Source organism: Notechis scutatus, chromosome 2 (assembly GCF_049901735.1).
Source record: "Notechis scutatus isolate UNSWTSFEM ecotype Mainland chromosome 2, rNotScu1.2, whole genome shotgun sequence".
Taxonomy (NCBI): Eukaryota; Metazoa; Chordata; class Lepidosauria; order Squamata; family Elapidae; genus Notechis; species Notechis scutatus.
The window spans coordinates 35,577,647-35,604,138 of NC_142010.1; the positions used below are offsets into that span (position 1 = coordinate 35,577,647).

The 26,492-nt window shown below is 38.8% G+C and overlaps 1 protein-coding gene across 1 annotated transcript in view; it reads right to left on the reverse strand.

The window, feature by feature from the left end:
* The window catches only part of SUCLG2 (succinate-CoA ligase GDP-forming subunit beta), a 243,557-nt gene that overhangs the window by 50,263 nt on the left and 166,802 nt on the right, over window positions 1-26,492 (reverse strand). Inside the window, exon 9 of the mRNA XM_026679375.2 lies at window positions 25,746-25,888. Within this exon, the coding sequence (XP_026535160.1) occupies window positions 25,746-25,888 (143 nt within the window). The remainder of the gene's footprint in view (window positions 1-25,745; window positions 25,889-26,492) is intronic.

Below are 26,492 nucleotides of genomic sequence, written 5' to 3' on the forward strand. Positions count from 1 at the left end.
ATCCCTGAGAAAAGCCTTAATGCCTCAATTATTATTGCTTAAGTTTCACACTTGCATATTTCTTGGCTCTTAAATCTTGAAAGGAAACTTGTCCTTCCTTGTTAAAAATGACAGCATCTCACCATAGTTGACAATGTATGTAAGACCCAAGTGAGTTCAGCTTGACCCATCCACTGGTCCTTGGAGGTAACACAATTGGGCTGACCTTATTTGTTTTCACTCAAATGTCCGAATGTTCCCATCATCACCTCAAAAGAGTATTTATTTATATCATGTGATCATGGGGATGCGACAATGACCAGAACTGGGGGAATAAACCTCTGAACTTGGTGGAAACTTCAATTCTACAGGAGTTATGGATCTCAGATTTTTTTTATGCCTTATTTAAATTAGCTGATTGATTCAATCTTGCATCTTGATTGATTCTATTTGCTTGATTCAAACAATGTTTGAGGTTTATCCTTCTGAGTTTTTGAATTCATGCTGGAGTCCATCCTCAGGAAACTCCTTTCTAACGAAATGTGTGCTTTGTACTATTCTATACCTAGTATTTATGTGATGTCTGGTTGGGTGTGGCTTTTTATTGGTTGATTGGGGCATTGATGGCCAGCTATTAAGTCGTTGGCTGTTGTTTCCTTGTGCCACCAAGTCCTCGGCTTAAGTAATGTTGTGGTCTAACTTCCTCATTGATGTTGCTTGTTAGAAGCTGGTAGGGAGCATTGGAAATCATGATCATGTGACCATAGAGATGTTGCAGCATCCACAATTTTGTGAATATGACTGGTCTGAAGATCCCTGAAATTTCTATTCTACAGGAGTAATGAGTAGATTTTGTACGTATTTTTTTAAGTTAGCACATTTGAGGTATTGATTCAAAGTTTGTTGCCTTATGATAAACCATTTAGGCTAATTAAAAGTTACAAACAAAGAAAGTTTTAGAAGTATATTGTTCCTAATCATTATTTTGATTTTTCAGTGAAAGATAAAATGTATACCTCTGAGAACTTACGTTCTTTTTAATTAGCGTTTTAAGAGGTTTATAAAATGGAAAATATGCTTAATAATCTCCATTATACTATAACTTAACTTGATTGGCCATAGTCAGCAATCAATTAACTGTTGAGTGGTCAAATTTTTAATTTGTTCATGAGCATTCTAATTTGTTTAGGAGAAAAATCAGCTAACAGACCATATTCCCAGCAGCATGGGAACAATTCTGTCATAAATTATGACTATGGCAACACCTGAATTATGTAAAACAAGTGTGCCTTTCTAAGAGGGGTGGCATTTCCCTTTTTGGATCAGTTTTTACTGATGGATTCATTTACTTATTAAATTTCTGTGTCGCTCATCTCGCCTACAAAGTGATTCTGGGTGGTTTACAAATTATAGAACTAAGTGAAAAGTAAGGAAAAGATTAGAATGAACTGACATTAAAATATTATTTAAAACTGTGCTAAAGCCATGCTTACAAGAGGCAAGAGGCAGATGGGATAGGGATGAGGTCTTCTTACCCTGTCAGCCACCTCCTGTGCCGAGTGCCCCTGTCATGGCCTCAGGCCAACTGGCAAAGCTAGATTTTGATAACCTTCTGGAAGGTCAAAAGGGAGGGGGTAGTTCTTAGCTCCAGTGAAAGGCCCTTCTTCTTGATCCCACCTGTTCAAAGAATAACAGAGTTGGAAGGGATCTTGGAGGTCATCTAGTCCAACGCCCTTCCCCGAGCAGGAGAATCTATTCCAAATATTAGCCTCTACCCAGGATCCAACTCACAGCCTCCTGATTGTGAGGCGAGAGTTCCACCTCTAGGTCACTGGAGCTGCCCTGATCCAATACCTTAGCAGATGGGATCTGTTCCACTGGCATGAGTGGGATGGGCTTGTCCCATGGGGAGAGATGTCTCCTTAGGTACCCTGGACCCAAGCCAGATCACTTGCACAGATATAGAAGAGTTCTGGATCTCCTTGTCTTCACCTTCCTTTTGCTCTTAAAGGAAGCTGTAGTGTAGATAATTTAACAATGATGTCAGTGCAAGCCTTCTGAGACCTGCAAACTCAGGAAGAAGAACCATCTGGATTTCTGGAATGACATTTATTGTTGATGGGATAATGTAACGTAATGTTGAAAGCCTGCCAAAGCAGGTACCCAGATCAATATATACCTAGCAAAATTAAAGCGGACTTACTCTGAATTTCTTTCTTACATTTCTACCCTTCTTCGGATTGAGGAAACTTGGCCATAGCAACTCCCTCCTGTTTCCTAGTATGATTTGATTGTTGATTGTACCCTATGACTTTCATTAAGTGTTGTACGTTATGATTCTTGATTCTTAACAAATGTATCTTTTCTTTATGTATACTGAGAGTATTTACACCAAGACAAATTCCTTGTGTGTCCAATCACACAGCCAATAAAGTATTCTATTCTATTCTATTCTGTTCTGTTCTGTTCTGTTCTGTGCTATGCTATGCTATGCTATGCTATTCTATTCTATTCTATTCTATTCTATTCTATTCTATTCTATTCTATTCTATTCTATTCTATTCTATTCTATTCTATTCTATTCTACTCTAATCCTGCTCTCTTCTCCATGTTGTCAAGTATCCATGTTAGACCATTACATGACAGGCAGTTCCATATTTATATTCACTGAATTGCCTCTCGTACCAAGATTGGTCTGTAGAATTACAACTGCCAGTGAGTTTAAAATTATAGTTTTAGCAGCGGTAACTTGTATGATAAGGCTAACAGATTAATGTGAACTTTATGGAGGAAGAAAAGACCCGAGAGAAGATTAAGCCTAGAGACAGAATAATATTCTCCCTACTGACATAGACCAAAAATAAAGAGATCATGGTATTAAGAAAAAAAGAAATCAATATTCAAGAAGAGGCTAAGAGAGAAATAAAGACATGTGGTTGCAGAATGAGACACAGTAGATCAATATGTGGTTCGGCAACCCTCTTGACATGTGTCTATAGAGTTTACATTTTCCAATTTAGCCTCCGATATCGAGAGATCTTGACGGGAGGAGAAAAGGACTACACATTGATTTCAGCTAAAAATGGGGGCTTACAGTAGCTTGAGTGAGACCCCCACCCGAGACCCAAAGAAAACCAAATGGCCACAGTTTGCACCCACGTCTGATGAATGCACCAAGCTGTGGCTGGTATTAAAGGCAGCGGGTTTGATTTTAAGCTTCCATCCTCACTCCTGTATAAAAGTAGTTCACAACATTAGCAGTAATCTTCCCCTTGAAAAAGATATAACTTTTCTTACATGTAATAAATGTGAGGCGCTAAATGTGAGGCCTTAATAAAAGGAATAAATATTTGAACATGGACAAGCAGGGCTGACTCCCTATTGCATGACTTAACTGGATTCAAATTTTACCGTTTTCTTTCTTTTTATTGTTCTTTCTAGTTGAAAGAAGGCCTTTTCCATCAATTATGGCTTTCTATTCAGTTGACATTCAGGACAGACAAGAAGATACTGCATATGTGTCATGTGTTGCATAACAGCGAGATGAATGGTGAATAAATTGAATAAAACAAAACAAAATGGGCAACCACATACATCTTCAGTTTGTGAAAACCGTTGATCCTATGCTTTCAGGATCACACACAAGTTGTAATAGAAATCACTGCACCTATTATAAGCAAACCCTTGCACATTTCTTCACAAACAAGGAATTTTTAAAGTTTAAAAAGTTAGATATCACCGCAGAGTTGTCTGGGGTTGGGTGTTTCTAAGTCCGTGTAAATAAGTAAGTAATAAACAAACAAATAAATAAAATTCAGATGCTTATGGAATTATGATGATCTACATTTTTTAGAGAGTAGAAACATAATATTCTTTCTGTGGGCATATTGTCTTGAGGCACAGAAACAGCCCAGTCAACTTTATAAGAAGACATTAATGATTTAATTACTCATTATGTGAATAATGAAATAGTAACCTACTGAGATTACAATGTAAATAAGGACGTTAAAAAAGAATAAGGCTATCAAGGTGTCAGAACAACAGGCTACATACAATCATGGAGGACAGCTAATCTTGTGAGCAGGAATGATGGTCTGAATCTGATTCCTGTGTTTGAATTTATTTTCTTTTTTAAACCCTGGGAAGAAAGGAATAGAATAGAATGGAATGGGAATGGGAATAGAATAGAACAGAACAGGAACAGAACAGAATAGAATTTTTGATCTTGTATTTTGATCTTTTACTTTGAAAAAGCCCCTGGCTTGAGAACTTCTTCACAGGAGCATAAAGCCTTTCCTTGCAGATTTTTTTTTTAAGGAAGGACTACCTTATCACAGAGCATTGTGTCCTGGCTAATGTTAAATAAGCATCTGATGATTGACAAGAAATAGGAGAATCTTTCATGCTACAGAAGTAATGGGAATCTATAACATGCATGTCAAAGGTGACACACCACATTTTGGGTGACATGACAGTGTTCATCATACTTAGCAAATATTTTAGAAAGCATGCCCCATCCTTGTGTGATTTTCGAAGGCTGCACAGACCACTTAAGAATGGGGCATGAGCCACAGTGGCGCAGTGGTTAGAGTGCAGTACTGCAGGCTACTTCTGCTGACTGCCGGCTGCCTGCAATTTGGCAGTTCAAATCTCACCAAGCTCAAGGTTGACTCAGCCTTCCATCCTTCTGAGGTGGGTAAAATGGGGGCCCAGATTGATGGGGCAATATGCTGACTCTGTAAACCACTTAGAGAGAGCTGTAAAGCACTGTGAAGCGGTAAGTGCTAGTGCTGCTATTGCTTATGCCCTCGTATGGCCTCCAGAAATTATGCAAGAGGGCCATGCCTTCACAGAGCCTCTAAAAATTGTGTGAGAATAGGATATGCTTTTGCACAGTTTTCTAAGGCTGCAAAGGCAAGGGAAGAACATTCTTGAAAGTCGCTTCAAGAATGAAGGTTTTGGGCAACTGGAGCTGTCTTAGGTAAGTTGCAGGGAGCTGTCAACAGAAAGAGATTCCACCTGAAGGTTTAGGGTGATTGGACTGTATTTTTTAAAAAATAAATATGTTTCTCTTTTATTCAGGGTGGGGGTGGGATGTCCTACCAGCTGTCAAGTTAGGCATTTTCTGAATTTTTGACCCATCAAATTCAGAAGGTTCAACATCACTGTGCAGCTGGAAGTTAGAAGACACAAGGGTTGTATTTATTTTGGCAAAGTAAGAAACCAGGAAAAGTTGGATGATGTAGCTTGACCTTCTGTCCTATTTCCGAGCCTCCTGGATGCATAAGTTCATCCGCTGCATGGCACAGAATGGGCTAATGGCTTGAACCATCTTATTTAGATAGCAGCTGAAGTAAATGAGAACCTGGTAAGACTCTTCTTACATTGTTAGGTTACATCTAGTTTGCCCTTCAAAGTCTGTACGCCAACTTTAAAAACAAATCTTTTCCAACATGAGTTATATTAAAAACATAAAAACATTAAACACCACTGCATAAAAATTGAGGTTAAGAACAGCAGCAAATTAAAACAATCTATGAAAACAATTATAACAGCTGTTAAACAGGAAAAAAATAACATAGTAGCAGAAATAAGATTAATGATATGCTATAGTATGTTGTGAATATCTCATTAAAATTATTCCAATGCAAGAGAATTAGAATTAAGAATTGAGAAGGATTATGAGTTTCTTTGGTGAAGAAACTGCGAGTTGTTTTACTTACTCCTTTATCTATTATACTTACCTGTACAAGTTAATTTATATAAAATAAATACAGACAATTCTTCCCATCCTGGATATAGGAAAGAAAGCTTATAGAAGGGAAACTGTAAAAAAAAGAAGAAGTTGGCATGGAAATGTTGTTTATAATAGTGTTTTTTAAATCAAGTGTTAAGGGAGAGTCACGCTGAAATATCGTTTGGAGAATAAAATGTATCACCAAATCCTCTGTTCCAGAGAACAGTTTCAAGATAAGGTTTACTTACACTTGTTGTGAAAAAAAGGAGCATGCAAAATGCGTAAAAAATTGGTTATGTGGAAGAAAAGAAATTATAGGATAACTATGAAGTGGAACGTGATAACCCTAAAGAGATTTTATGAACACAACTTTTGATATGGATTCCAAGGATATGGATGGGAATTATGTAGATTTTCTTTTGTACAATTTTACTGTTTTTCATCAAAATTCAGTTGGGTTAGTATATATCAAATTAACTACAGAGAACAGTATCTGGAGACAGCTAACTTACAAAAAAACTACACGGTGCTGTCTGAATTCTAGAATCCCAGCAATAGTAAGATATCACAGTAAAACTACAATTAATCTAATTAGATGTGTATAGAGGTTTTCAGTCATCCAGGTTATGGTTGTCCCAAGGTGTTTTTTTCAAAAGACAATTGGCCTTTTTTTTCAATTGAACTGAAGAAGCTTCTTGGATGAGAAGCGAAACATCTTCAAGAAAAAACAAAGTCCAGTTGCCCTTTGGAAAAAGTACCTTTGGGATAATCTGATTTTATTTTTAATTAGGGGGATTTGGTGAACCATTTTTCCCTTCCTAGGATTATTACAACATTCTTCTGATTTAGGCTGTTCTCTATATATTCATACACCTAAGGAATATCTGAAATTGCAAAGGCAAAAGATTGAATTGGGAAGTGTGATTTAATGATTACACGAGGAACCCCATCATTTCAGACATTCAACACGCACAAAAGTCCAGGCTCTCTAACAATAAAACAGGCATTCATTATTTAAAGTGCAATTTTGTTTTAGAATTTAAATTGGATTTTTAATTCCTTCTGGAAACTTATTTGGAAACTATATACATGTAGAAACTGAAGAACAGAGATAGTCAACCCCATAGTCCAACACAGTATGAATGAGGAAATAGATGCTGCACCATGCATGTGAAAATAAAACTCTTAAATATCAAGCTGCTCTTTACAGTCAATCAATCAATCAATCAATCAATCTGATTAACCCCATCTCATGTTCCATGCAGTAGTACTTGATTTGGTCTGATTACCAGGTACAAATTATGAACACTGTCCAGGATCCCACCTTTTCTGTCTCCCACATAAATGTATATCTATATGACGGGGGAGGTGGTGTCAGGAATGGACCTTGAGCATTTACTGGCTAGATGGCCTTCCTGATGCCTATGTGAGTTCACAGCAGAATATAAACTCTCACTGAGGCCAAAGAGATAAATATCTGTCGCTTACCTAGGATCGAAATCGTAGCCTTCTGATTGTGAGGTGAGAACTCCACCTCTAGGCCACTGTGCTGCTCGCATGTATACATCATTATAACCTAATGCATTCTGAGTGAAAAGGAAATGAAGCCAAGGAACCCACTCTCTAATGGTACTCAGTAGCAGACATGGGCTCATGAGATTAGATTAGATTTTTCCCAGTTCTGTCTGTCCATCAATTATTAGATTACATACTGTAGTAGTAGTGTACCTGGGAGCTCAAGGGGATGAAACTATTAGAATTTTATCTCCAACCCCAAAGTGTTCTGATAAATGAAGCAAACAAAACCAGATCCCTTTCACCAAAACCTTCTCCGCCTTTATTGTATCCAACATAAATATTGACTGCCTTAGGTGGTCTTCTTCTCAATGTCAATATTAGATGAAGCCAGAGAAATGAGTATAAAGTGGATTAGCAACTCTATAATGGATTCAGCAATCCACAATGGATTTTCACTATGAATAATTGAATTTCAATGTATTCTTTCCTTCCTCTATCCAACACTCATACACAGAAATGTCTTGCCTCTTTGTTCCTAACTTCCAAGATTATCCATTTTGTTTTGCAGTAGTATAAACATATATAAATTATTCTGTACCAATGCAAATTTATGATATGCACAAACGAAAACATTCATCTAGATATCCTACCACACCCTTCATTATTTGGTACTGGAGCTGGGCAGAAACTGACTATAAATCTATTTGATACGGGGACAAGATCAAAGCAGATACATTCAATAAACTGTATAAGTCTTTTTTTTTTTTTTTAAGGAAAAAAGAGATAGTGAGGGAGAGCATGAGGGCATCATTTCCACAGCATGTTTGAAGCAATTTCCTCGAGTGACAGGCTGTGTTTCGTCTTCCTGTACATTTAACCTCTAGATCTGGACAGCACATATTTGGGTTAGGCACATTTCTTTAGGGAATACTGGAATGGTTTCTTCAAATGACAGTTTTCTAATTATTCTGTCAAGCATCAATCTGTGAAGTTTCTACATTCCTCAGAGCCCTGACTGACCGGGCAATCAGTGTTTTACTTATAGCCTAAGTACCATCTCCTCCAGAACACTTCTTCTCCTGGCGAAGAAGGGAGGGGAAGAGGGAGTAATGGGAGAAGAGATGGGTGATAGGGTTTCCAAGTATACTTCCAACAGCAGAAATTCAACACGTCCTAAAGTGCAGCTTATATTCAAATGCTAAATACAGCACTTGATCTTAGCATTAAACCTCTGTCTGCTTTCTATTAGGGATTGACAAGAAGTGGATATGTCCCCCAGCTATGGAAGCATGGAAATCTTTCATAACCATATTTTTGCTGCTGAAATGCTAGGGGTAAAGGATCATTCATAAGTCCATTTTGGGACTGAGCTTGACCTGGAGGCTCATGTAGTAACATCTGGCCTAATTTCAGGGCCTTCTTTATTTTCTTTATGTATACATTGATTTCAGTTCCACGCTCGAAATCAATTAATAAAACAGAATATATTATGCAGTTTTTGAACTAAAGAAAACAATTCCTTCCTGGTTTGGCTGATTCCAGTTACTGTCACTTCTTCATCTCTTGCTTTCTGTGCCAATGCTGAAGCATTCTGGGGAACTCAAAATTTCAGTATGAAAGCTAAATGGATTATTAGTTGTTTGATGGAAGGAAGAAGTATATGTTTTAGATTAGACACATCTATTGACCAATTTGGAGTTCTGTATAAGTGGCACTTCAGCCTTATGACAAAATATGTAAACATAATTCTACTAAACCAAGGATGTTGCATAAGCTTTTTTTTTTTTAACAGAAAGTCACTTTTGGCCTTGGAACTGTATGCAGGGAGCTGTACTCCAAAACTAATGGGTGGTAACCAGAACTGAAATAAACCTAATTGAATTTCATTAGATTTATATTTAACTAAATTAAACTTATTCAATATTGTTGTCTCGGCAAATTGTAGCATCCAGCCAATCTTAGCTGACCTAAAATAAACTAAACGCGGAATCAGGTCTGGTTAGGGAAACCTAGACAATAAACTAAGAGCAGGAAGCAAAAAAAAAAAACCCAAAACAAAGTAACCACAAAAAAACCACAGGAGAAGCCAGTGGCAAGAATACTTCCATATTTCTGCCAAGGAAATAGCATCAGTGTGTCTGCACAATCATCACAAGTGAGGCTTGGGTCACAGGAGCCTTCAGTTCTTACTATGACGATGACTCTTCCTACTTGTATTGAATAGTCTCCCTCCCCCTCCATCGTCACTCATTCAAAATTACGATTTGAGGGAAGATTTTTGAAAATCTCTGACAACTCTGTATTACACCAAAAGAAAGTAGGCCCAACTCATGTGGGACTTTGAATCAGGATCACTATGCATAGTACTGTTGAACAGAGAGACGAGCCTTGCCGCTCTTTTCATGCATACAAGATCATGATTTTGCTTTAATCTTCTTCAAAGGAGGATATATATGAATGTAGGGAGGTGGAGCATATTAAAGAGATGATACAGTTTTTAGTAATAATTTAGAATTGGCTTTTTTGGTCAAAAGACTTTTGCGGCCAGCAAATCCTCCTCCTCTCCGAAATATATTGTAAGATATTCTTGCAACATCTCACGATATAAAAAGAAGCATATATAGATAGGGGCGTATGAAATTTCTGATTAAAGGCAAGGTTTTTTTTTTGTTTTTTTTTTACAATACACTGAGCACATACTCAATCAGTAGCAAAAGAGGAAAATCCCTAAGGAGAAGTAGGAACTAAACAATTCTGATAAGGTTTCTGAGACTTTTCTGCAAACAGTAATTTGTTCTTTTATATTTCTTCAATGAGAAGTCGTGCATTGTGGTCCCCAACCCTTTAAATCAAACGATTTGCTAGGTATTGAGCATTCACAAGTTTCATCACCTACTATAAAATATTGACTCTGGGCATTCGTTTCCCTCCCTCCAAGTGCTCTCCAATTCTTAACTGTAATTGATTTTTTTTCTCTCTTCTCAAAGGCTTGCTTCTTAAGGCCTATAATGAGATCAATAAAAGATAGCTTAATCAGGATGTAGCTTTAAAAAGTTAATTCTGCTCCCCCAATGCATAGCTTAAGAAAAAAAAAGGGGGGGGGGATAAAAAGAATCCTGCAAAGAAGGAAATCTATAAAAACTCATTTTTAACCAGCTTCCTTTTCTGCTTCCCGGTGAAATGATTAATATCCAAATAAATAAATAACAACCCTTTCGTCAATGGTGTCATGTATTTCTCCCTTTAATGCGCTTACTTTAATCACCCACACTTAACATTACCTTGTCAACGTAGATAAAGCTTCACTGACTCTCCTGCTTAATAAAATTCTCAGTTGCAGTTTGTGAACACAACTCAATCTGGCAAGTGCTTGCCAAGCAGATGAAATATTTCCCTCTCCCCTCCCAAACATGATCATTTCACCAATGATCTTTGCTTTTCTTTAAAATCCCCGATTGGATATATCTACAATTTCTTTCAGGTGCAAATGGTTCCCCTTAGGATAAAGATATCCTGGTAGGCTGGTGGCCCACTTCATAAATGTTTGAAGCTGACAACGCGCTCTGTTCTCTTGAAGGGGAATGCCTCTCCCCCATCTTCTCCATCCTGGTTTTTAAGTAGAATGGACATTCTGTGCAAGGGGGTGGGAAGTAAATATATTCATGACAGCCCGATTCTTATTGAAGGTGAAGAATTGCACAATCAACCCTTCATACATGTCTCTCCACTGATTGCTGCTGTCACTCCTTTAGCTGCTCCAAGCTAAAGAGGAGAGTAAGTGCTGTACGTCTACCACTTAAATTGCTCTGCCAACCAAGTAATTTCCTCAACCAGCCTGAGCAAAACCAGCATTGTCCTTTGAAAATTTGTTTTCCCCTTCCATAAGCAAAAGTATTTCTATGCAATGCCATCTAGGCTTCTGTCAGGCTTCATTCAAATGCATAGGGTTTGTTCAGCAGCCAAGTTCTTTATTTATTTATTTTTTACAACTTTTACTCTTGGCACAAGACATCCAGAATATAATTTCTTCATTTCCCCCCAACATTTGCATGCTGCCTTTTTCAAGAAGCCTTACAGACATAGCAGACAAAAATAAATGAAGGCCATAATTCAGGTTAAGAACTACATAATGAAACATACATATATTTGCCTGCCTGGCTGCCTGCCTGCCCGCCCATCCATCCATCCATCCATCCATCCATCCATCCATCCATCCATCCATCCATCCATCCATCTATCATGCACCGTACACAGATTTGTGACTTAGTGAGCTTCTCTCTGTTTTCCATATTGGTAATATTTTTATCACAAAAATTACAAGTATTATATGCATGATTCCTGTCAATCTATTCAGGTTGTAAAGGTAAAGATTCCCTTCGCACATACATGTTAGTTATTTCTGGCTCTTGGGGGCGGTGCTCATCTCCATTATAAAGCCGAAGAGCTAGCGCTCTCCAAAGACTCCATAGTCATGTGGCTGGCATGACTAAATGCCAAAGGCGCACGGAACACTGTTACCTTCCCACCAAAGGTGGTCCCTATTTTTCTACTTGCATTTTTACATGGTTTCGAATTGCTAGATTGGCAGAACTGGGAGAAGTAACAGGAGCTCATTCTGTTATGTGGTGCTAGGGATTCAAACTGCTGACCTTTCTGATTAGAAGAAATCAGAAGAAGCTTAGCGTCTTAGCCATTGAGTCACCGCATCCCCCTTATTCAGATTGACAGACATTCAAATATTCAGGTCAGTTAAGAACACATCCCCTTCCCTATTTTTCCACAGTGTAACAGTCTAAATGTGAGAGTTTGAACAGTGTAAAAGAGGAATATTTCCAACTTTTACTTGCCATAGGACAAGAAGCTTAAAAGACATTTAAGGCTACAATCTCATACGCGTCTACTCAGAAGTGAGCTTAAGACTTCTACAGGATTGCAACCGTTATCAACTGGAAGCACAGAAGTAATCTAATTACACAATTCAACCATGCAGAGCTCCCCTCCCTCCTTTTCAAGTTAGTAAACAAAGTAATATTTTGATTGTTGAGGACTGGAGTACACTGTACAGGCAGTTTTTCTTTGCCTTTTTCACAGCATGAAAACCCAGTGTTTCTATATCTCAGAAAAGAAGTCAGCATGGACACTGTTCTAAAAAAATACAGAAAATAGAAAGGGATTTTAAAGCCTTTCCACGGTGCTGGTTACTGAATTGATTAAAATATAATAAGCAAAAGAACCTTAAACATAGAATATTCTGGTTCTTCCAAGTACACATGGCTGCTGTGATTTTAATATTCCCAGCTTAAAGTACAGCAATAAGGCTGAAACTGTATGGGATGCTGAAGGTGTGAGGGATGATAGGAAAGCAGCAAATAAAATGTTGATATTAGGGACTACAGAGGGCAGGAGAAAAGATTTGTTTTGAACTTGAAGGAAGCAATTTCTATTCCACAAGTTCTGCCTAACTGCTTTGGATTGACCACCGCAACAAAAAGAAGACACAAGAACCAGAGCATTTTGATGCTTCAATGTTTGAGAACAAAATCTGTGCCCTGCTTCTGCTTTCAATATAAACTCACACAGTTGCTATGGAAACTAGCAGGTTAGTCAGGGTCTGGGAAATAACAGCAGACAAGGAGTGTAATCTAAAGCAGAGTCTCTGAAAGAAGCTTGCTTGAGTGGTTTTTGCTTTTAAAAGGAGTGCACAGAAGTTAGGTTAAAATCCAGTCCTGAGTTCCAAAAGCCAGGTCAATATTGTCAGGCAGCCCAGAGCAGAATCCACACAAACATCAAAGCAGAACCAGAAATCAGAGAGTTGGTTCCAATGAAGGATCATGAGTCATGGCTTACTCCCTTGATTTACAAAATGTTTCCTTCTGGTCTGCCTGGGAAGGCTGACACCAGTGGATCCATGAAAGGCTGTTTGAAAAAAAGCTATTTTGCTTTTTTCAAGCTTGCTAATAGAACAGTGACACTGACAAGAAAACAGCAAGAACTTAACTTTCTCTAGAAGCCCAAACACCAGAAATAATGCTAAACAGCATCTTGAATTAAATTTTGAAGCCTGCTGGAAGCTAGTGCAGCTTACAGAGCAGCAGCACATTATAACCGTATTGAGAGGCACCAAAAACTAACTAGCTAACTATGCTCCAGGTCAATTTCAGCCTTTGAACGTTCTTCAATGACAAGCCTATGTAAAGTCCATTAAAGTATTCCAAATTGGAGGGATGAATCACAACGAGCAAGGCCTCCAGATCCAGGAATAGACACAACTATGCAAATGCCCTTACCCTCAGCTGCCACCTGCTCTACAAGCAAGAATTGAGTCCAAGAGGACTTCCTCTTTGAGAGGAACCAAACAGCTTAAGGCTATAGTGCAAAAAAAAACAACAACAAAAAAACCCCTCATAGGACCTCATTCCAGAATGTCTCCATGTAGAAGAAAGGCCTCCTAACTTAACGATATCCACAAAGGTTGAGTCATAAGCTATCATAACTATTCAATCATATACCAGCATATATTCAGATCCTTCTTCAAATTACTGTAAACTATTCCTATTTTAGAAGCAAGTGATTCTGGATTATATTTTCCCCAGAAATGTTAAAATGCTATTATATAACTGAAGCTTCGACAGGTTTTAATGGAAGTTTACTTTAAGATACTAAGGTCTGAAAATGTAGACCACCAACTATGCCTTTAATAATAGCCATGGAGAGTACTAGGAATATATCCCTTAAAAGAATGCAGTTACTATAGAGCGGGTTTGCTTTTTATTGTCCACAAACCAGGTCCCTTTTATGACAACCACCTGCCCTTCACCCAATACTTCATTTATGAGTACTTCCTGGATGCTGTTATTCAGCCAATTCTGAATCCATCAGTTGTGTCACTTAGCCCACATGTTATCATTTTATTAATGAGGATATTATGAGAAACTTGCTGGCGTGTTTTCTGAGATCAAAGTACATCCCTGATGTAATGCTAGTTACTGTGCCAGAAAAGGAAATAGGGTTAGTCTGACATTACTCGCTTGTGGCAGCCAAGAATCTGTGGGAATATCTTCTCTTTTACAACATCACTTATCTCTGGCAAACTGCACCCTCCCATGGTTCAGTTGAACTGCAAAGAAAATTCTGTCCCCCCCGCCTCCCAAGCAGTTCTACTTTTATTGGATTTGTTCTGTTTGCCATTAGAATTATTGGAGAATTTCTCCTTCCTCTGAGGAAATTCAGAGAAATCCTCTAATTCTTTTGTTCACAAATATGAAGGACAATCTTGAAACACCATGTATATCCAGCTTCAATATAGGTTTCTACTAGAGAGAAAAATTCTACAAAGCATTTCAGTGCCTTGTTCATATCAAGCTGCTTATACACATTTCTACTGGCGTAGAACTTTATAACTAAGTTTGATAAAGCCTATATTAGTACAAGCAACCTGTTATGTTCATTTTTTAAAAGCGAATTAAATCACTTCTCTATCCAATGGATTGAAAAATGCTTTCGCAGCAAACAAAGGTTTTGCCTTGAAATAAGGAAGGACAGCACACTAAATCATGGCAAAAAAAAATAAAATGCTTGCTTCCCAAAAGGGGAGAGGAAAATGGAGAAACATTCTGAAACAAATTTAAATGCACTGAAAAGAACAACACAGAAAAAAAGAAAATTGCTTTCCTAAAGTTGTAGTTGTCAGTAAAATACGGACTTTCAGAAAGTACTGCAGCAAAATCCATGGATGAATAAGTAGTATTTTAATTGCATTTATTATTTCTATTAAAAACTTCCTTCAGATTTTACAGCCAGACAGACATTGCAGGAAAAATATCTGCACAAATACTTAAAAAAAGCACAATTCAGAATTTTAAAATACATCATTTCACTTTTTCCAAAAAATAAAATGCTGTTTACAGGATCTAAAACTAATATATTCTCAGTGGAAACAAGCTCCAGAAACATGTTAGATTTTAATTACAGCTCAAATTATATATCCCCATTTGGTATTTGTCTGTATCTGAAATAAAATGCTCCCATTTCTCTAGAAAAATTTCCACACTAATGTGTGGAAATTCCACACTATCTATTTGATTGCAAGGTGATTGATATGTTGATATCTGCTTCATCTGTAGTCAATGTTTGCAACCTGTCTATATTAAACATTCTCTGTTACAGAAATAGAAATGACCTGTTATTAAACTTTCCTTCCTTCCTTCGTTCATCCTGCTTTAATTACTTTATAAGTAACTCAAGACAGAGAATATACCTACTACTTTCCTTCTCCAATTTTTCCTACAACAATAGCACAGTAAGGTGGGTTGGGCTGAGAGAGAATGACTGGTCCAAAGTCACGCACCTGGTTTTCATGGCTAAGGCAAGACTAGAACTCACAGTATCCTGGATTCTAGGCCAGCACTTAAATATTACACCAAACTGTCTCATAGCAAAACATACTGTATATATTAAACTGTTCTGCAAAGAAGCTGGCATGTCATTAAAAAAAACCCACAGCTTCTAGCTTTGGGATACACATAGTTATTTTTTTAAAAAAATACTGGGTAGTTGAGCTCAATGCTTTGGGAATATGTACCTTGTTAAGCTTGGGGTAAGGAGTTTCAGGAAGTGATGGACATAAACTTCCCATTTTATGATCCATATCAATCACTTTGTAATAACATTATATGCTCTCAAACATCTAAGTATTTTCACCAGATCAAACATTTGCCTGGTTGTTTTATATCCAGCAATTAATCATGAGTATACCAGTTCTCTAATATCTTAATAAGAGACTTTCACAGCCTTGCTAATCAAGTACTTTTAAAGATTCAAGAACATAACTTTGGAAACTGTATTTATACGAAGAAGGTGATGTAAAGGTTTACCTGCCTTAGTAAAGCTAAGGTAAGTAAAACTTTACCTGCCAGTCATGTCTGACTCTAGAGGGTGCAACTCATCTCTGATTCACAGTTGAAGAGCCAGCATTGTCTGAAGATATTTCCAAAATCATGTGGTTGGCATGATTATATGCTGAAGGTGTACAGAATGCTGTTACATTCCCATCAAAGTGGTACCTATTTATCTACTTGCATTTGCATGCTTTCAAACTGCTAGGTGGGCAGGAACGGGAGCTTATCTCATCACATCATACTTGAGTCTCAACCTGCCAATCTTTCCAAAAAAAACAAACCCAGCATCTTAAATACTTGGCCATTGTGCCTTACTTTATTAGTAAACTACTGCTTTGTTCCTAAATACAGCTTCCTAAGCATGCCAGGAAATATGGGTCATAATTTAAGGCTATAAATGCAATGCCCATCAACAAGTAACTTTTTTTTTCATTATACCATTTTTCTCTAGCTTAGAAACAACTTCATACTGTGCTCTTCATACCAGGCTTTGACAATATTATCTCCCTGCCTCCCAAAAAATAAACCCAAGTAATAAACCAAAGATGTTTTCACACTGTTCAAAGAATAACTAGGCAATGAGGCATGTAAAAGATACATGGCATTTGAATTGGAATGCAAAATACTTGTTAATGACCATAGAAAAATGTGGTTGATTCTCTACTACTTAATGACACTCAATTTGACAAGTCAAACAAATTCATTGCTATCATACTGCATTACATTTGAAACTGAGTGCTATTTACATTTCATTTCATTTCATTCAGAATTAGGCACTGGGCAAATTGAAGGTGGAGAGTATTGTTTTCTAAAAAGGGGAATTCTTAGCCAAAAAGTATAATCCATTAAAAGTGACATCTTCTTCGTTTTCTTTTTCTTTTTTTAATTTCCTTTTTATTTCTAAACTACTCATACCAGGCATCCAGGGGTGAGATTCAAATTTTTTAACAACCGGTTCTGTGGGCATGGCTTAGTTGGTGGGCATGACTTGGTGGTCATGCTATTGGCTGGGTGTGGCTAACTCAATATCGCTCACATCGAGGTACACATCTCCTCGCCTGGTCTCTCATGACTGTGGGGATGCTGCAACAGTTATAAGTGTGAAAAATGGTCATAAGTCACTTTTTTTCAGGGGCATTGTAACTTTGAATGGTCACTCCACACAAGCAAAGTACTAGCAAAGGAGGGAAAAAAAACTCCAGAGAAGTTCCTGAGACAGGAAGTCTAGTCCTGCCGAGAATGTAATAAAGGTTAACGGAGAGGCAGTTTCTGTAAGCAACCCCAGAATGTTTCCTTCCTGCCTTCCTTACAGGATTAGGCCAGTAATTTCTTCTAACAACTGGTTCTCCAAACTGCTTAGAATGTTAACAACCAGTTCTAGCGAATAGGTGGAAACTGGTAGAATCCCACCCCCCTGCAATCCCAGGCCCTATAGTAAATTGAATCTTCATTACATTCAGTGAACCTTAAGTGTATAACTGGGACTTAAGTTTCAGCGATTTTAGTAGAAGTTAAACACACTTTATCTTAACTCTATTTTTGCTAAGAAACTCTTTATGAGGTAGAGTTTATAGCATTCTCTTTGATTGGTTGTTTCCTTGCAGATTCTTAGCATTTTTATTATCTCTTCTGAATTGTGTGTAAATGTGATTTACCTTTATGTGTCCATTGATGGCAGATTTCCTTGAATGCTAAGCTACCAGGAATTCCCTAGCATTTTTGGATTTGTCTAGCATGCTCATGGTTTCCTAGTAGAAACTATGGTTGAGTCTGCTCATATGTTGTAAGATTAAGTAGTTTTCCCATAATCTCAATTGGAGTCTGTAACCTGATGGTCCTCCTAGATTCACAACTCCTGCTTGACGAATAGGTGACAATTGTAGCTTGGAGGGCCTTTGCACAGCTTTGTCTTATGATCCAATGGTGCTCATTCCTGAATCAGCAAACCCTGCTTACACTCAGTCATGCCTATGTTACTTACAGATTGGACTACCATAATGTCCTCTACATGGGGGTGACTTTGAAGAATAGTTGAAAGCTTCAATGGATACAGATCAAGGAACAACCAAAGAGAAATTCATGCTCCCACCAACATTGGCAGACCGAGCTATGTCAATAAACAGGGAGCAAACCCCACACTCAGTAGCACTGATGATGTTACCTAGTCAGGTAATGAAATGTCTGCAAGTGAACAACCAAGCTCAGAGAGCACCAGAGACTCTATAATCTAAGCCTGAGCTATATATATTCTCTTCTATTGGAATCTTTACGGGGTATTGATTTAAACATAGCAGTTATGAACTGTTGCCTTTTATGCTGTCTTGGAATGCCTCAAAGGAGCTAGCCTACTTGGCACTGGCAGGCAGGAACACCAGTTGGACTCAGAAGAAATTTAGTTTACTTTGGAATAATGAGCCTTCTACTCTACTGCCAAGTATTTGTTTCAGCTGATTACCGAGAGAACAAATATTCCACTTTCTTTCAAAAAGTGATTTTGTTGGTATAATTTTGTTATTCATAAGAAAGAGACGATGTCTCTCTGCGTGTAAATTACAGTCGCATCTCCAATTCAGGACGCTGCTCACCTGTCCTTTAAGGAATGTGGAATCTGCTCAAAGTTCTCTGGGTGAGTTTGGAGGAAAAATTGCTTTAAGATACGGTGTGTTATTAAATTGTTTTTTTTTAAAAAAAGCTTGATTTTAGAAAAAATAAAAACAAGACTGCTGCAATTGACACCGCCGTATAGGCCTAATTTTTTTTATATCAGCCACTGAAGCTCATCTCTTTGTTCCGTCTTCCTTCCTACTTTCCCCATTTTTATCTGTTTAGCTATATATGGTATTTCATGTATCATTTACATCCCCCCCACGTAGTTTGTTATGCTAGATAATCCTAAAAGCCAGCTTTTATGTTGAAATAATAGGCTCCCATTTTCTGAAAACAAATTCTAAGAATTTGTGCAACCACAAGGAAAATGATAGCAGATAAATATATTTTTAAAAGGACAAACAATATTAAGTTGACACGTTTGACAGCTGGAAATGAAGCCAAACAGCAGAAATATTTAATGCTACTTTCCTTCATGATTCTGATCAATGCCAGAGATGTTTAGAATAAGAACATCATGAAACCTTCTTCATAATGACAGTGATGCTGTAACCCTTACTGCACAGAAGTAAACAAAATTAGGCAAAGTGTCATGAATAAGAAAAACAAGAAATAAGAAAGGCAGATATTGCACTTTGATATAATTGCATGCCCAATGAAAATGATAAGTTATTAAATCAGTGATGGTTAACCTTTTCTGCACCAAAGTGCCCAAAGTGCATGCGTGTGCATCCCTAAAATGCAATGTGCACATCCCCCGTGCATGCGCCCTGTCCCCCCCACCCACCCCACTTCCCCGTGCATGCAAGGCAGAGACCCAAATACCAGCTGGCTGGCGGGAGACACATGTGCGCATGCGCATGCATGGCAGAGCTGAACTAGGGCGACGGCTCGCATATCCACAGAGAGGGCCCTGTGTGCCACCTCTGGCATGCATGCCATAGGTTCGCCATCATGGTACTAAATAATGAATATTTATTTCATGTTATAGTTGTTTGTGCTTGGTATAAAGCATAGTTATGGGAGTGAGGGGGGTGAGAAGCACACCAATGAAGTTTCCTATGAGCTCTTCTATTTATGCTAGCTAATGGTTAACAATAGCCAAAATTATATATGTTGGAAAAATGTCAGTCCATATTATCTCTCCTGATTATGGAAAGTCATTAAGAATCAGTTTGTCTGAAATTCTGATATTATTATTGGTAATCCTCAATTTACAATCTGTCATGCCCCTGGTGGAGACTGACTCTGAGGGAGAGGAGGAACAACTGACAGTGAGTGGAAGTGCGGCTCCGGAAGTTGTAGAGGAGGCTGGGGAAGGGCAGAGGCCGGCTGAGCAGTCAGAGGAGGACCCAGGCCCACCCCCCTTTCCATCCTAGGGCATGCAGGGAGGAGAGGATAAGGGAGAGACATGGTCTACTCAGGAGGAGTGGGCCTTGATCCTCTTCATGGGCTGCAGCTGTGACAACTGAATAAGAGGATGGACCCGCATACAGGCGAACGCTGGAAACAAGGCATCGAAATATCTCTAGTTTATGGTTCCTCTATGAGTTTGGCGTCCTTCCCAGTGTGTGTTATCTGTGGATGTCCTCCAGCCCTTATCTTGCCTGGTTTGTGTTGCTTTTTTCCTTCTTCTTTTAACTGTTTGTGTGGGAGTTTTTTGTCTTCTGTCAAGAATATTTGGAGCTTGGAAGCAAAGTGAAGGAATAAAAGGGGCTTCACTTGTTTTCTGTGACTGTGTTTGTTTTGTAGCCCACCCTGGGTCATCACACAATCATTTATTTAACAATTGTTCGAAGTTACAAAGATAGATAGGTAAAAGTGACTTACAACCGATTCTTGTACTTACGACTGTTGCACAGTCATGGAATCAAAAATTTGGATGCATGGCAACCAGCATGTATTTGGAATGGTTGCAACATCCTGGGGTCAAGTAATTAGTACTTGTGACCTTCCCAGCTGGCTTCTGACCAGCAAAGTCAATGGGGGAAGCCAGATTCATTTAACAGCCACATGATTCACTTAACAACTGAGTGATTTGCTTACCAACATTGACAAAGAGGTAATGAAATGGGACACAACTCACTTAGCAACTGTCTAGCTTAGCAATGGAAATTTTGGGCTCAACTGTGGTCATAAGTCATGCATTACCAGCTGACTTCCAACCAGCCAAGTAAATGGGGAAAACCAGATTCACCTGACAACTGTGAGATTTGCTTAACTGCAGTGATTTGTTTAATGTGGCAAAAAAAGTCATAAAATTGGACACAACTCACAACTTGCTTACCAACAGAAATTCTTATTTCAATGGTGTTTGTAAGTCGAGAATTACCAGTAACCCTATTCTAAATATAATCAATAATAGAAATGATACTGATTCTATCTCTTTCAAGAAAACCTTTTAAACAATGTATTATTTAAGCACAGATTAAGGTAGTCCATAGCTGTGCAATACACTTTTACTGTAACACCTTACAAGAGTTTCCTGAAACTTCTCATTATGGCAAATGTTTAAAAAAGATCAAGAACATCAGAGGTGGTATTCAGCAGGTTCTGACCAGTTCTGGAGAACCAGTAGCAGAAATTTTGAGTAGTTTGGAGACCCGGAAAATACCACCTCTGACTGGAGATTTTACAGTATCCTTCCCCTGCCATGTCCACCAAACCGGTAGTAAAAAAATTTGAATCCCATCACTGAAGAACATCCAAAAATTAAGGCAGATGTTTTAGCCTGATAGATTTCGTAAGTGGTTGACCAACGTATAGCTGATACTGGTCTTGTTAGATGAAACCCTGAATGCTTCTTTTTGATCTCCTCCTAATTTAACTAAATTGAAATAGCTTTTTAAAAACATCATTTAACGTCAGAAATCACTCAACAATGTTGGGTCCAATGATGGATTCTCAGAAGGGATATACCATTACCTTCATCAAGGCAGGCACAACAACCCCCTCACTTTTACTGTACTTTCTTATGTAACTACAAACACAGAGCATGTATATCCTAGAATTGTTGCTCTCAGACTTAAAGGAAGAGGAGAGGACAGCATGAAAATAAATGTTATGTGGCGATGTGTGAGTGTGAAGGTCATGGAGAAGATCTGGAAAAAACTGAAGATCAGGAACCAGATTTTAACAGACATTTCATATATCTTTTCAGCCATTCTATTCAAACAGGTTAGTGTGGTGCAGGATTAAAGTGAATTGCAGGGCAAGTTACTGTGAGGAAAAACAAATTTGGCATTCTTCTAAAACCCCAAATAACTGATGGATACTTGCATTTAATGGGAGACTGATTGCTTGCAATAGCACTTAGACTTATATACCGCTTTGCATCCCTCTGTAAGCAGTTTACAGCGTCAGCATATTCTCCCCAACAATCTGGGTCCTCATTTTACCTACCTCAGAAGGATGAAGGCTGAGTCAACCTTGAGCCTGGTGAGATTTGAATTGCCAAATTACAGGCAGCCAGCAGGCAGCAGAAGTAGCACTCTAACCACTGTGCCACTATGGCAATATATCCAGGAAACCCCCAATTAAATCTTTATCCTCCCAAATTGAGGAAAGGAGGGAAAGAAAGAGAGAAAGAGCAGGGAGCAGGGAGAGGAGGGAAAGAGAGATGGGGGAGAGAAAGAGGAAAGAGGGAGAGGGGGAATGAGAGAGGAGGAGAGAGGGAAGGAGTGAGAGAGACAAGCTATCTCAGATGGCTTGTTGATATGAACCGATCACCCTGGCTGTAGCAGTGCCAAAAGGGTAGAAGCTAAAACCAGTCATGCTGAAGGGCCAAGGGACTAGCAGTTGGAAAGCAGCTTCATTTAGAAAGAACTGGAGGGGAAAAAATAGGGAGCAATAGCTGGAACACAGAGGAACACAGTCAAAGGAATGAGAGTTAATGATTTTTTTTTTTTAAAAAAGGATGGCAATAATTTCTTTATGATTTGAACTCTGGAACGTACAAACCTACAGGGCACCCGACGGTACCTGCATGACATTCCTATTAGCCAGGTGCCCAAAGGCAAACACAGTTTTTAGCAGGCCACTTATTTCCGGGGGACGACGGAGGGAGGGAACACATCTTGTCTAGTGGGAAAGTTTAGGAAAGATGCGTTTGAAAGAAGCAGCAGAGGGCAGGCATGAACAAGAGCCAAGGCAAAGAAAAGAGAACAAAAGAAACGAAGGGGCAAGGGGACAAATATCTGGGGACCAAAGTGCTTCTCCGGTGTTCAAAAAAACAAGATAAATATTTTGCAGACATAAAGAGCTGAGGGCAAGCGAGCAATATTAAATAAAACAGATCAATGAAACAATGAAAAAAAGGAGCACATAAAACAAAGATCTAACAAAATCGAGACAGTTTTTTTTTTTTTAAAGGATCAACCTAAGCAGATATTCCAATATAAAGCAGCCCTTTCAATTATTTGCCCAGGGTGGGAACCGAAGCTTACAATGCAAAGCCAGCCAGATGTGTTGAACTACAATATCTGTAATCCACAGCTGGCAAAGTTAACAGGTGTGCTGTAGCTGGAAATTGCGGAAGTGACAGTCCAATATATTTGGATAGTGCCTGATTAGAAACGCTGGAGCAAGGCCAAATGAAGATGCCAAAATCTACTCCAATAGTTTCCTGAGGCTTACCCCTAAAATCAAGAGGGCATCATTCTGTAGTGACCACCCAAACCAAAGAAACACAACTAAACTGTATGTATCTCTTCTACAATTTAATATCCAACTTTTCTTTGGATACATTTTTTCTTGAAAAACGGTTGCTCCTTCGTCTATAAGATGTGATTTTATACAGCTGAAAAAGGTGTAATAGCATATATTCCCCACAATCTCTGCATCTTAATAAGACGGACAGAAATAACAACAACAACAACAGTGATACCCATTGTCATCGTTGGCATCAAGAAATTGCAACTTACTGCAATAACACCACCGGAACTGCAAAAAACTGCGCTACTTGGAACATCATACGTTTTAAGAAGATACTTGGTTGATACCTAGGATGTTGGCAACCATCAGTGCCAATCAATGATATTTGTGATAGATTTTTAAATGTTCAGTTGACTGAGTTTCATGTTTAATGAATAAAATACATGATGATGATGATAATAATGATGATGATGTATCTGGCAGACTATGCAATGAAACAATAATGCTAATATTAGAGAAGAAAACAATATATACAGCAATGACACCTCTGCAAAGAAGCAAAAAAAAAGAGCAGTGGGCCACCTAGTTAGCTGTTGCAAAAGGATCACTGAAACCGATGCTTGGAGAACACCTAGAACCCTAAACATCATGTATATTGGACCACTGAAGGATCTGTACAGGTAGTCTTTGAACTTACAATCACAATTAAGATCAGAATTTCTGATATTAAATGAGGCAATTTGTTAAGTAAATTCCACACAATGTTATGAGTGTCTACAGAGATTCTCTTTTGGATGAGAAGTGAAACATTTTCAAAGAAAAAAAACAAGAAAGTCCAGTTGCCTCTTGAAAAAGCACCTTTGGGACAACCAATTTTATCACCTTCCTTGCCATGGTTCTTAAGTGAATCACTTAAGAAGAATCACGTGGTCATTAAATGAATCCAGCTTCCCCTATTGACTTTGCTTGCCAGAAGCTGGTTAGGAAGGTCGCAAAAGCGCTCACAAGACACTGAGACACTACAACTGTTGTAAATACATGCCAGTTGCCAGGCACCCACACTTTGAACACGTGATTCTGGGGACGCTGCATTGGTTGTAAGGGCGAGGACTGGTTATAAGTCACTTTTTTCAGTGCATTGTAACTTTGAATGGTCACTAAAAGAATGGTTGCAAGTCAAGGACCACCTGTGTATCAAGATTTCTTAGGTCTGACTTTATTGCTTATTTGAACGGTGAGATTTTAGAACGAAGCCAGCAGATAGGAAGCTACTGCAAACTGGCTTGAAGAGATGAGACTTGTAGCTATTACATCTTCAGAAGGAACAACACAGTTGTTGCAGTTTCACAACTTACATTTTTAAGGTACATTTTTGGATTTAAAACAATACAGGCAGACATTGAGTTACAACAGTTCCTCTAGTGACCATTTGAAGTTAAGATGACACTGAAAAAAGTGATTTATGAACTATTTTCACACTTACAACCATTGCGGCCTCCCCATGGTCATGTGATCAAAATTCAGATAGCAATAGCACTTACACTTATATACCGCTTTACAGCCTTCTCTAAGTGGTTTACAGAGTCAGCATAATCGCCCCCAACAGTCTGGGTCCTCGTCTTACCCACCTCGGAAGGATGGAAGTCAACCTTGAGCCTGGTGGGATTCGAACTGCCAAATTGCAGTCAGTCAGCAGAAGTAACTCTAACCACCCTGCCACCATGGCTTGGCAACTGACACATATTTAAGATAGTTACAGTGTCCCCGGGTCACCTTTTGTGACCTTCTGACAAGCAAAATCAATGGGGAAGTCAGATTCATTTAACAACCGTGTTATTAATTGAACTGGAGTGATTCAGTTGTAGCAAGAAATGTGGCAAAATGTGGCAAAACCCACTTAACAAATGTCTTCCTTTAGCAACATAAATTTCAGGGTCCATTGTGGTCATAAACAGGGGTGGGATTCAACCGGTGTTGCTACCAGTTCGGTAAATACGTTTTGTGCACGTGTGTAAAACTACCTTAGGCCGTGCCACCTGGACAGCTGGAAAGCGCTGCGCGCAGGTGTGCAGCGTTTCAAACTCCTCTTCTTTCCTTTTTCAACCTCAGCTGTGCCGCGCAAAGCAGCTGAGGTTGAAAAAGCAAGAAATAAAGGACAGGTAAGAGCCCGGGCAGGCGGGTGGGCCAAACAGCAGCAAACACAGAACTAGTTTGGTGTTTGCTGCTCTCCAGAACTACCCGCTCTATAGAATCGGGCAGAACCAGTAGCATCCCACCCCTGGTCGTAAGTGGAAGACTACCTATCTACAGTTGTATGCATTAAGACATCATCTGTCGAGTTTTTGTGTTTTTACCTTGGGATCGGCAGTCAGCAATTTGAAGGCTTGATACACTTGTGCTTCTTTCACGCCTCCGCCAAGATCCAGGAAGTTGGCAGGTTTTCCACCATTAAGGGAAATTATATCACAGGTTGCCATTGCAAGTCCAGCACCATTTACTGTAATGAAGAGAGTTTAAATTGCTGATTTTTTAAAAGAAGATGAAATACGAACAGGTGCAAATGTGGTTCCAAGGTGCCAAAACCAAAAGAGAGGGAGAAGATAAAAGGGGAAAAAAAAGAACAGAAGCAAGAAGAGAAAGGAACAGCTGGAGAAAAATTTAAACTTATGGAAAATGTGGACATTTGCTCCCAAGTCCTTTGAGTTTGATCCAAGGTGACTCAATTTACTGAGTTTTTTTTAAAAAAAAATGGGGAGGGGACACAGAAACACAAAATGAATAAACTGCACCTTAAGCAAGCAAATCAGAGGTGGTATTCAGCAGGTTCTGACCAGTTCTAGAGAACCTGTAGCAGAAATTTTGAGTAGTTCGGAGAACCGGCAAATACCACCTCTGACTGGCCCTGCCCTCATCTATTCTCTGCCTCCTGAGTCTCAGCTGATCGGCTGGGTCTTCTTTTGTTGCCCTGAACAGGAGAACGGAGCTGGAAAGCAGGTTAGTGGGGTGGGGAGGGAATGGGGATTTGGCAGTATCCTTCCCCTGCCACGCCCACCAAGCCATGCCCACAGAACGGGTAGTAAAAAAATTTGAATCCCACCACT